A 12,252-nucleotide genomic window follows, 5' to 3' on the forward strand; every position below is an offset into this window, starting at 1 on the left:
ATCTAGCAAAAAAACATGCAGTAATATATATTCAGTCTAACTGTATAAACTTAAACTCATAGTTGGCTCAACAAAACAAAAATATACTATAAAATATTTATTTAAGTTCATTTTAATAAATTACATACAAAAAAACTATACACAATGTTACCAAAAAAAATGATTATGACAAAAAGTTAAAATAATATTAATTGCATCATGATAAAATATACAGTATGGCAAATTCAAAGGTCGATTAGACTTGATTTTTCATAAAATATAACTATTAATATAATCTTTCTTGTTGGTAATTATACATTTGAATTAGCCATTATTTTTTAATGTCTTTTTAATACTATAATATCAAAATAATATGTATTTATAAAAAATAAGTACGTAGGATACATTGGGGTAAGTTTTATAGGTCCAGAATAAATTCAATTAGTGTCCAAAGGGACTTTCTGAGGACCATTGGGCTCTAGTTTTCATATTGTATGAGACTAGTGTAAGGAGGTCAAAATTGATCATATTTTGCTAAATCTTACCCCGATTTATCCTAAAAATTTATGATTTGAAAAATATATTTTGACTTTATATGTAATATATGTAAATAATATCAAAAATTATTGTGTCAAGGTACATATTGCAAATAATAGGTAGAATCATATATAAGTCAGGCATACCTATTAAAGGGTTAGTTGCACGAAGTGCATTTAGACTTGAATTTAGTGAACTGCATATTTTTTTCAGTTCAATAGTTTAAACTAAATCTATATGTTTGAAAAATTTCAATGAATTTTACTAGAATATGAAAAACTACTATAAGTACAACATGAGAAAGAAACCCTTTGGTACATTTTTACATTATTTACATAGACGGAATGTTTATGAAATTATAAAATTTAAGATTAATTAAAAGTTTTCTTGCTTTTGATTATCAAATGATTAAAAGTACATAATTAAGGACAAAAATCATAAAATATAAAAAATTTAAAAACTTTTTCATGAACAGTTATATTTAGAGAGTGATCAATATTTGTTCGCAAACACTGTTATTTTCATTAATTCAAATATATTACATTTTTAATTACTTTTTAATGAACAAAACAAAAGTGTAAGTATTAGAATAGCGCTATTTTGGAAAACTAAATCCCTCCCTTTTTCAAGTTTTTATTAAAATATTTTTAATTTAACTTATTTTGGGTTTATAAGTAGTGCAGCTACTCTGTAATTATATTTATGATCTATGAGTAGACCCATTTAGCCGGGACCCAGCTAGCATCATGCTCTACATCCTCCAGCGCATTCATAATCTTCAGATACGTGTCATCGATGCTTTCATTCACAACAATCTTGTCAAAATAGCTGGCGTACGCGCGCTGCATGCGCGCACTGTCCTCAAGATTCTTCACCACGTCCTCCTCGACGTACAGGTTGCTGAGGGATTCTAGGGTGCGTGCGCGCCTTGAGCTGTGCCGGATGGAGGAGGTTTTCTCGAACTGGTTCAGGGTTCTCTGGGAGGCCATGAGCGCGCCGGTCAACTTGCCGTTCTCGTACATGTGGCGCATCTCCTCCATACCTGAAAAATAGTTAATGACTTCAAATGTTGTAAACTTTTAACCCTAAAAGGGTCAGGGAAATATAAATCTAAAGAAAAACTTTTCAAGTTTCTGTTTATTTTTGTATTGTTTTTCTATTTGTAAACAGCTACAAATAATTAAAATTGTCAAATTATTTTTTTTATTCTGGTGATAAATAGATGTAAAATGATTTTAATCCTATACAATGTCCCTTGTCCTTGATCGTAAAAAAAAACAATGAAAACCTTATTATTAGCCGGCATATCTTTAAATGGTAAGGAAGACCATGTACTGCATTTAGGTCAACCTATTCTAGTACAAAAGTTATACCTATCCAAAATGCGAGTAAACTAATTTTAAACAAAATATTTGATCTAGAAGACTGAACTGGACTAAATTCATTAAGTAACAGGCAGAAGTGGACATTGGGCTGTTTATAAGTCCCCAAAGTTTTATGATAACGTTTTCTTTATAGTTAGCTTAACAACTTTGAGGACGTATTGAGTTGAATGGTTCATTTAGGAAAGTGTCTAAACATTTCAATTACTACAGAAGGGGTAATTTTTTGTATCATCATTAGTATGTACATCAATTTTTCGGCCATTGTCTCATCCCTAATAAAATAACTAAATGATACCTGGGGCCGCTAGAAACACTACATAAGGCATAAATTCATTAGAATTATGTAGAATTTTCAGGGCAGCGGGAGAGGAGTCAAGAACACAGATTCTTCCACTTGCAATTATTTCCCTAAAAACAAAATTTATCTTAAATCTTGTTAATCGTTAGTCTTATATAGGGTTGGGCCGGATATCCGCTTAGGCCGGATATTGAAACTATCCGTATACCGGATATCCGGCTGAATTTTAATGCCGGATATTCAGTTATCCGGCTGGATATCCGATAATGTGCCGGATATCGAACGTGGTCGAAACCGGATATCCGCCAATATAAATCAGCCGGATCTCCGGTATCCGGCCAAAAAAGTATCTGGCCCAGTACTCTAGTCTTATATGCATAAATCAACAGCATACCTTAAAAAGGCTTATATCAAAAAGCATGATTTATTTTGGACAATTTATTTATCTCTCTGGTGCTTTCCCTTAAAGTGAATATCGAACCAAACCTACCTCCCTTATTTTTAAAATAAATTGAAAATAAGAAGAGGGGTAGTTTTTTTCTATGCCTAAACCATACATGGCTTCTATAGGCTAATGTAACCTTACCTGCACCTAAATTATTAAACAAACCAATAAAAATTCCCCACCCCCCCCCCCCCCACCCCCTATTCTAATTTTCAATTTATTTTTTTAAAAAGAGGGGTTTTGCTCGACAAGACACTTTTAAAGAAAACTCACTCTTTCTATCTCTCAAGAATGTGCAGTAATTTAGAAAATCTTGTTTGATATTTGCAATTTATGTAGTTGTTTTTCAAATAAAATAATGTAAACTTTATATGCCGTTATATACTTATGGACATAATTGCCCTTGTTCCAACAGGTCTATAGTACATTTATTTAACCCTTTCAAACTCTAGTGTTTTACTCTAATCTTTTTTTAAAGACTTGCTACAGTTGTATTTATTCGTAAATAAAAAAATGGAAATTATGATTTTTAAAATTTACTGACCTAACACTATCAAGCTTTGTGCCATAGACCTCGCCCTGATGTTCTCCATACTCCAACATCTCGTGTTTCCGTATGCTTAGCTCCATATCTTCCCTGTCTACAAACCAATACCTAAATAATAATCATCTTTAGACACGTGCAAAGAAATTTGGGATCATAGAAAGAAGACGAAGTGACGGGTTTCTTCGTATTTTTACAGTAGCTTTTGATAGGTTATGTTAGGTAAATGTTAATGATTGCCCGCAGTTCAAGAGGCCTCCCACAGGGTCTAGAAAAACAGAAAAGCTCTGTGAAAATAAGACGAATCCCGCTACTTCGTTTTCTTGCCATGTTTCGGAATTTGAAATTTATTAAAGTAGGTGTCCATTACTGATCACTTTAGACATGAATTGAACTGAAAGGAAACCTTAAATTCTAAAGACGTTAAAAGTTGCATTGTACCAAATGATGATGGGTAAAAAGCGTGACAACAGTGGTAAGAATAAAACGGAATGCTTTGGCTCATTAAATGGACCAAGTTTTTACAATGCAGAGTTAAAACTTTTAGACAAAGTTTATGAAACAAAAGGGTTTCTTGTCTGTAATAGCATGGTATCATCGCTCTATGTCGTCGAAGATTTTTTTGTGGGGTGGGGGGATTAACCACTTTACCCTCCCTTGTATTTCCCTGTAATCACTTTAATATAAAACTTTTACTTGGATCTTACACCAGGTTTTCATGTTCTCTGAGAAAGTGAAAACTTCAGACCAATAAACCAGTTTCATGTTAGCAAACTAAATTGACGACAATTTTACCTCTGTCAAAATATCCACGTATATTCTACATCAATGATTACCTAAATCCATTGTCTTCCTCGGGCCTCTTTGGCCGTGAGGTGTGGGGAATAGGACTGGCAAACTTCTCCGGATTCCGCTCTAAAATTCTGTTCTTCAGGGTGCGACGGCCCACGCCGTTGGCGCCGATTAGGACCAGCGTTTTTCGGCGGAACGGCGGTAGTTTGACAACTTCTTCGTATAAGCTCAACTCTGCACGGTCAAATTGCGTGTTTGCTCTAAAAAAGAAATGTTGATTAAGAAAAACCTTTTTAGCTCTTATGAGAAAGACAAACATTGAACAATTGCAAACTGTTTTGAATCCATACCACAGAATAAATTAGTATAAAATGAGCTATTTCATTTCATAGTTATCATGACTTACAAATTGTAAAAATACAGATCTTTCCAGTTCTCGGCAGCCACTGTCAGCCTCAAATTTAAACCCGCTTGTGTGCAAAAAATAATATTTTATTTCTTTCTATCTTGTAAGGCTAAAAAAAGCCTAACTTCTAGGCTAGCCTTAGAAATTTAATATTATTTTGCTAATTATTATCATGCTTTTATGTAATATTTGAAGCCTTACCTGGAGGTATAAAGTTTCTTTTTCTTCTTTTTTGCCGTGAAAGTTCCACACAGCCCAATTTTCTTGGCGTAATCCGCCTCCGGGTCAACATACGCCTTGCGCCTCTCCTCCAGCTCCAGGGACGGTATGAGCTGGGCAGCCCCGGGACACTCAGCCAGGCGGGCCTGCCACCAGTTAGGGTCATCCTAAAAAACAGTAGTAACCAGTTAGTTATCTACAATGAGTTTCTATCGAAAATATAAGGAAAATAAAAAAAATATATTTAAAAAAGATTTGTTTAATATTCATAATTCAACGTAGCCTAAACAGACCAACTACAAATATGCCTTTTTACAAAGGTTATAAAAATATTTTGATGTATAATTTAAACCTTTTCTTTACATTGAAATTAGCAAATATTTGGTTAGCAGGTGTTAATTTTTGCGTGTTTGATTCGCATCACAATTTCGCAATATTTTTACAGTGGTGTTCAATCACTTTCGCTAAAGAACAATATTTATTCATAGTTGTTTAGTTATCGTTCTATAATGAAATGAACGAACCTCGTAAAAGTGTCTGACTATGACGTCAGAAAAAATTAACAATTAACCAATGAGAGACCGCTATATATTTTACCATTAGTCAATTTCAGTGAATACTGGCTTCTCATTGGTTAATTGTTAATTTTTTCTGACGTCATAGTCAGACACTTTTACGAGGTTCAAATGAGCACATATAAAATTCATAGCTCATAAGTATGACAGCACCTCTGCCGTAAAATTTACTTTTATTACACAACCTAATCTTATTTGCTATTGTTCTTCTCGCGGCTGTGAGTGAACACCAATTACGCGATGTGTTGTTGCAGAGGTTAAATATCACGGTAGCAACCAACAGACCAGAAAAATGGATATTTTATTTGAAAAACACAAGAACAAATAAGTTTAATGCAGTGAAACTGTTTTTTTGGAAATATGTTAAACAGAGGGCAATTGTCTAGAGTGCGCATATGATTTCTTTGCGGGTGGATGTTAAAGTCTCTTATGGTATACAACATCTTCTTCTAAAAATGGCCAGGATAAGTTCACCATTTTATCCCCCTCCCATGTATAAATACTTTTGAAACGATTTCAGAAAAATAGTTTACCACATTAAATTTTTTTTTTAAAAGTACAAAAATGATTGTGACAAATTGCAAAATCCTGAAAAATCAAGAATTTAAGTTTGAGGAAATTTGATAAGGTTTCCAATATTTCACACTTGAGCAAAGAATCATTTTCTTCTTACATCAAATTTAGATAATTTCCCTTATTTTTCAATTTATTCAACCGCTTGATAGCCAACCCTAACAAAATATAAACAACAGAAGATTTTTTAGCCATGTTTAAAAATATAGTTTAAGCTGGGTTAATTGGAATGATCATGAAGGTCCACAGGGTTAAAACATCAATTGGCTTAATTTAATATCGTTACAAATGTCTCTTTTAAAATTGTATTTAACATGAGCAATTTTATTTGATATTTCAAAAAAAATTTATAACTGGGTGGTTTAAGAATGAATTACGGGTTCAAAAAACAAAGATGAGAAATAGAAATTAAGAAAAAGTTTACACTATTTAGACATTAACAAGGATGACAACATCCATAAGTAGCGAAGCACAAAAAATCGTGGATGGAAATACGTAAAAGTAGATTTAAAGTGTATTTATCCCAAAAAAAGTTTGAAAATTGGACCAAAAACACCAAATATATGGGGAAATATTTAAAACATATAAAAATAGCCAAAAGCCTGATAAAAGGCAGTCTGACCGCCATGGTTGTTTTCTTTAAACGACGGGAAATTTAATTTTGATATCTATAACTGAAAAAAATTTGAAAATCGGACCATAAACACTGAAGATATGGAGAATAATGTGATAAATACAAAAATAGCCTAAAACCTGCAAAAAGGCAGTCTGGCCGTCATGGATGTTTTCTTTAAACGACGGGAAATTTAATTCTCATATCTATAACTGAAAAAATTTTGAAAATTGAACCATAAACACTGAAGATATGGTGGAAATGTGAAAAATACAAAAATAGCCTAAAACCTGCAAAAAGGCAGTCTGGCCGTCATGGATGTTTTCTTTAAACGACGGGAAATTTAATTCTCATATCTATAATTGAAAAAATTTTGAAAATCGGACCATAAACACTGAAGATATGGAGAAAAATGTGAAACATACAAAAATAGCCTAAAACCTGCTAAAAAGGGGTCCGACCGCCCTTGATGTTTTATAGTTAATTGTGCTCCTTAATAATGGGAATATTGTCAAAAAATTTCAGCTGTCTATCTTTAATAGGAGCCGAGAAAATCACGTTTCCCCTATTCTGTCTTACACGGACAGACGGACGGACGGACGGACAGACGGACGGACATTTCGAATTATAGAGTAGCTTCGCTACTAACAATCATGCAATTATTTTAATAAATATGTACAGAAATGGTCAGATACGTAAACTGTCTATTATGGTTTGTTAGAGCTAATGACAGAGCATACTTTTTTATTTGAGTATACAATTTCAAAAGCTACAATACTAAAATACTTTTTTTTCCATAAAGAGAGGCCATAATTGAAAAAAAAACTTTATCTACAATCTTGGCTTCTATTCAAGATATAAAGCTGAAATGATTATCAAATTATGGTACTATACTAATGCACAGAAATTCATATAAAACCTAACTAAAAAATATTTTTAAGCTCGTGCCAAGTTTATTTCACTCAATTATTTAGTAGGAAATTACAATACAAAATTATATTAAATTGATTCAATAATTGTTAAGTTATGAGAAATTTTAAATTTCATTTGTTTTTATGTTTAAGACAGGGCTCGGCATCCGCGCATAAGCCTCAAAAATTAAACCCGCGTGTGTGCAAAAAATAAAATTATGAAAGATGGATTTAAGAAAAGGTTTTGACATACAGCTGAAGTCTAAAGTTAGAATATGACGATTTCACTGAGGCTTACACGCGGCTGCCGAGCCCTGGTTGAAAATCATTGAACAAACCAATTATGGTTTCATTTTATCATTTGACAGCTTTATTTAAACAAGTATCTTTATGTCCCAATAAAGTGAAAAATAACACAACTGAGCTGTAAATATTGATGTTAATTTTTATCGTTAAACAATTTCAAGGGTTTAGTCGACTATATGGCTTTAACTAAAGTGGTCGTGGCTGACATAATGTCGACATGTCAATTCTAAAACAATTTTTTTGGAATATTTACATCCACTATATATTTCTATATCAAAAAGTGATAATGACTGACTTAATATCGACACTATAACTAAATACTGACATGATAACAATACAATTTTTTGACTTGGTTGATTAAAACAACAAATAGTACATATGTGTGCATGTATGAGTGTTAGTAGTAGAATTTTGACAAGCAATTGCGTTTACTATTGGAAATATTCGCCCTTGTTTCATTTGACAGAGTCGCAATATTAGAGTAAAACACTAGAGGGAGAAAGGGTTAACTCCCCATCAAAACCGCCTTGTGCAACCTTTCTATTGGGTCATTGAAAATCAACCAATGGTGTCGCTTATATTAACAAAGCCAAGGAGCAGAAAATGATTTAGAAGCTGAAAACGGAAAAGAGGTAGTTGTCTGTATATAAATCTATACTATAGATCTGTTGGACACATTTCCTTGTTTAATTTCACATAGTTGCAATTACACATAATAATAGTTTCTATTTCCCCTCTTCACAAATTATTTTTCCCTTAGGCCCTAACACAGTTGTAGGGATAGATTAATGGGAGATTTATTTGCACTTCCATTAAAGGATACAAATAGGTATATTACTCTGTAACAGGTGTGTCCAAGCTTTTTTATTTGGGGGGGGGGTAAAATTTTGAAAATAAAATTTTTTTTTTGGGGGGGGGGGGGTAATCTTTATTTCATAGAGGCATTTTTTTTATTTGGGGGGGGGGGGGAAATTGAAAATCCAAAATTTTGGGGGTGCCTACAGCACCCCCAAATTCATTTGGGGGGGGGGGGGGGTAATCACCCCTTTACCCCCCCCCCATCCTTGGACGTCTATGCTCTCTAAGGCTTTTAAGGATGTGAATTCTCATATAAAAATACAGGGTGTCTAAATGTCTATTTGTAATGAAGGATCTCGTTTATTACTGGACTGATTCAGTTCTCATTTACAATGCACTGCAGCTTTTAAGAGGTCCAGGGATAGTTTAGAACTATTTTTTTTTTGGAGAATACCTCCACTCCTCCCCCTTTAACTGGGAGAAATTGCTCTCGGAAAAAAAATAACCTAATCTACCTCAATTTTTCTTATTATATTTTTTAGGATTCTATATTATTTTCATTTTGTTTGCATATCCCTTTATGCATGACAAAGCTAATTTTGTAAGAAAAATATTTCAAAGGAGTAGGGGGTAGAAAATATTTTGATATTTTACGAGATTTTAAATCGAGATTTTTCCGGAAACAAATTTGCTTTTGAATATGGTATTACCAACATGCAAAGATGAATTTTTTTTTGTAAAAACACCAAGGACAATTGTCTTTTAGCATTACAGCGTAGTTTTAATAGCATTCATAATCTTAAAATATTCTCAATAAACATTAAACAAAGAAGATAGAATAGTTATTTCTTTCATCTTATTATAAACCGCTTTCCGCGGATATAGAATGTACAATTATAAGATTAAAACTAATTATTTTAGCCCCAAGGTGCCGAAGGCACGGGCTAAAAAACTGGTTTTAATCTTATGATTGTACATCTCTATATTCGTAGAAAGCTGGATTGAATACGATGCTAGACATAGTTTTTTCGTATGGATGAGAACCGGTTCCTATACACCGGATTCGAATGAATACGAGAAATTTTCTTAACGTTCTTTGGGCCACAGATATACCGTAGGACGAAATGACGGATATAAATAGATGTTCAGTAATCGATATATAATTACTTTAATGTTGCACTGAATTTTCATGTAACCTATAAAAGTGATACTTCCAGCTGGCTAAAATAACGATCCCCTTTAACCCCCATCCCTTATACTTTACTATCACTACAATTCCCTTTACTTTCCCATCACTACATTTCCTTTACTTTCCCATCACTACATTTTATTTTACTTTCCCATCACTACATTTTATTTTACTTTCCCATGACTACACTTCCCTTTACTTCCAATGACTATACTTCCCTTATCTTTAACATCACTACACTAACATTTACTTTTCCATCACTACACTTTCTTTTACTTCCTCCTCACTTCCCCTTCATCTCTATTATGAGGCTTCACTTTGCTTTCCCATCACTACACTTTCTTTTACTTCCTCCTTACTTCCCTTCCACCTCTATTATGAGGCTTCCCATTGCTTTCCCGCCATTACACTTCTCTTTAATTTTCCATCACTACACTTCGAATTGAATTGTATCAAACTAACATGAGGCTAACCTGATTAACAATGGCCAGAATATCTCCCTGGAAGAACATGAGACCAATCTCTGGACAGGGATGGAGGCTGTCCTCCTTGGGGTCGTAGCTGTACAGAGCCTTCATGTAGCAGAGCACCTTCTGGTCTTCATGTGTAGCTTGTTGATTCATCTTAATATTTATCAGAATTAGGGTATTACATTAATCATAACATTACAGCATATGGATCTGAGCCATATTAGAAAATTTAATATTGTTATAAAACGTTAAAAAAATGCACGATGGTTTTTTTGCTTATTCTAAACTAAAATTTTCCCTTATAACATTTTGATTAGAAATGCTATTTTTCAAATACACTGGGTGAAGAGCCCTTAGCAGTTAGGGGTTCTGTAATTAAAGGGGTAGAGAGATAGAGAGGGGATAGAACCAATACCATAGCCTAAAACCATCGCAAGACTTCAAATAAAATAGCTTAAAACTATTCTGTTCAGTAGTTATGGAAATCTTAAGCTTCAGATGAAAAAATTTAGTGCTTTATATTCTAGGAAACTGGTTCAATAAAAGTTTATAAATACCTGTTTTCTTAATTTAGGTGTTTGTGCAATAGCCAGTTTTTTCAAGTCCTCAACTGGCGTTTTTTTTATCATAAAGGTTATTCGGTTCCCTGACTGGGATATCTAAAATTTAATGTGAAAATTATTCTTTGATTTTCTTTAAAAGACTTTCCAGTATGGCTTCGATACCGACTAAAATCTGCTGGATTAGAACCCGTATTTAGTCATACTGACAAAAATCATGTATAGCATCGTATTACATACAATTTTCTACGAGATCTTTTGTTAGTGTATCTTTGAGCCAAACCTTGCTTAATGCTGTGCATGGTTATAAACTCATACATCCCTCAGACAACCAACCCTATGTTTGCACGACGGTAATGAGTTGTGCCAGTTATAGCCAAGGTATCCTATTTAAGTCGCACACCTGGCCACAGTAAAAGTGTCTGACTATGACGTCAGAAAAAATTAACAACTAACCAATGAGAGGCCGCTATATATTTTATCATTGTAAATACTGGCTTCTCATTGGTTAATTGTTTATTTTTTCTGACGTCATAGTCAGACACTTTTACTGTGGCCCGCACACCTGAAATAGCAGCAGAAGAAACCATTTGAACGTCCTTAGTTATGGCGCGGTTTTGGGAAGAGATTCGAACCTATTACCTTTCCGACAACGAGCGGATGCGCTACATGTTACGCCAGAGTCGCGGGACAAAAAACTGAACTTACATGGTACATAAGATCATCTGGAGAATGAATAGGAGCTCCACCAATCTCGACAATAATATCTCCCAAGTCAATTAAACCATTCTGCTCTATCAGGCCACCGTCAATAATCCTAAAAAACATAGAAACCTTTTTACAATTGCAACTTTACTTAAAAACGAAAAATCAACGCCTAAGTTGTCACTAAAATGTATTGTATATTATCAGTGGCGTGCACAGAGTTTTGCTAGAAGATTTTGACTACTTTCTTACGATTTGTGACAAACCCCTTAAAACAAAATGAAGGGGGGTGTATTCCAGAAACAAAAGAGGTGTTATATTATCGTCTTATTTACAAAGTTAGATGCTTACTTATTACATTTAATGAATATGCCAATTGTTAATCTATATATAACTGTATTATAATTAACTATTCTACCTATTTCATCAAAATTTTTGGAATTTTGTTGTTTACGCTCTTCTTAAAGGGACTGTGTGTGCATGTTTAGTTTTAGCTATGCAAGGAAAAAAAAGACAATTCACTGCATATTTATGTACTGGAATTTTTTTTTCCAATCTTGGCTTTAGTTAAAATACGTTTTGCCTTCTCTTTGAGATATCATGAATGAGATGATGTTAAGGTTTTATAATCAGATGACAATTTTTTTCGTGCACAGTCCCTTTAAAGGAATCCAAAGTCAAAGGTTTACCTGGAGACGATGACACAGTCGCCCTCCATCTTGACACAGAGGCCAAGAGGCTCCCCATGGGGGCGCGGGACTGTTATACGGTGCACCTCATCAAAATATTGGCGCTCTTCTATCAGAGTCATTATTTCTGAAATTTTAATAACACAACTCAATTTAGTTATTCTTCAAGACCTTAATTGGGCGGGGACAAGGTATCCGTATTCTGACAAGCAATTAGTGAAATTTCCCTATAACCATCTTCCTTCTTTTCATCCTTTT

General features: G+C 33.6%; 1 protein-coding gene across 1 annotated transcript; it reads right to left on the bottom strand.

The window, feature by feature from the left end:
- Positions 1-983: 983 nt before the first annotated feature.
- On the bottom strand, positions 984-12,142 carry vari (MAGUK p55 subfamily member vari). Its single transcript, XM_080168551.1, has 9 exons — positions 11,995-12,142; positions 11,309-11,417; positions 10,598-10,699; positions 10,044-10,193; positions 4,588-4,772; positions 4,025-4,240; positions 3,189-3,299; positions 2,197-2,309; positions 984-1,558 (listed from the first exon to the last, which is right to left on the bottom strand). The coding sequence occupies exons 1-9, from the start codon at positions 12,114-12,116 to the stop codon at positions 1,224-1,226; spliced, it is 1,443 nt and encodes a 480-aa protein (XP_080024677.1). The 5' UTR covers positions 12,117-12,142; the 3' UTR covers positions 984-1,223.
- Positions 12,143-12,252: the final 110 nt, after the last annotated feature.

Source organism: Acartia tonsa, chromosome 1 (genome assembly GCF_053477335.1).
Source record: "Acartia tonsa isolate MP-2025a chromosome 1, ASM5347733v1, whole genome shotgun sequence".
NCBI classification, from domain to species: Eukaryota; Metazoa; Arthropoda; class Copepoda; order Calanoida; family Acartiidae; genus Acartia; species Acartia tonsa.

Excerpts from the sequence above, each read along its gene's own strand:
- vari (XM_080168551.1), bottom strand. The coding sequence starts at position 12,116 with ATGACTCTGATAGAAGAGCGCCAATATTTTGATGAGGTGCACCGTATA. Across the intron at positions 11,418-11,994 it reads GACTGTGTCATCGTCTCCAG|GATTATTGACGGTGGCCTGA; the intron begins GTAAACCTTTGA and ends TATGTTTTTTAG. Across the intron at positions 4,241-4,587 it reads AAGAAACTTTATACCTCCAG|AGCAAACACGCAATTTGACC; the intron begins GTAAGGCTTCAA and ends TTTCTTTTTTAG.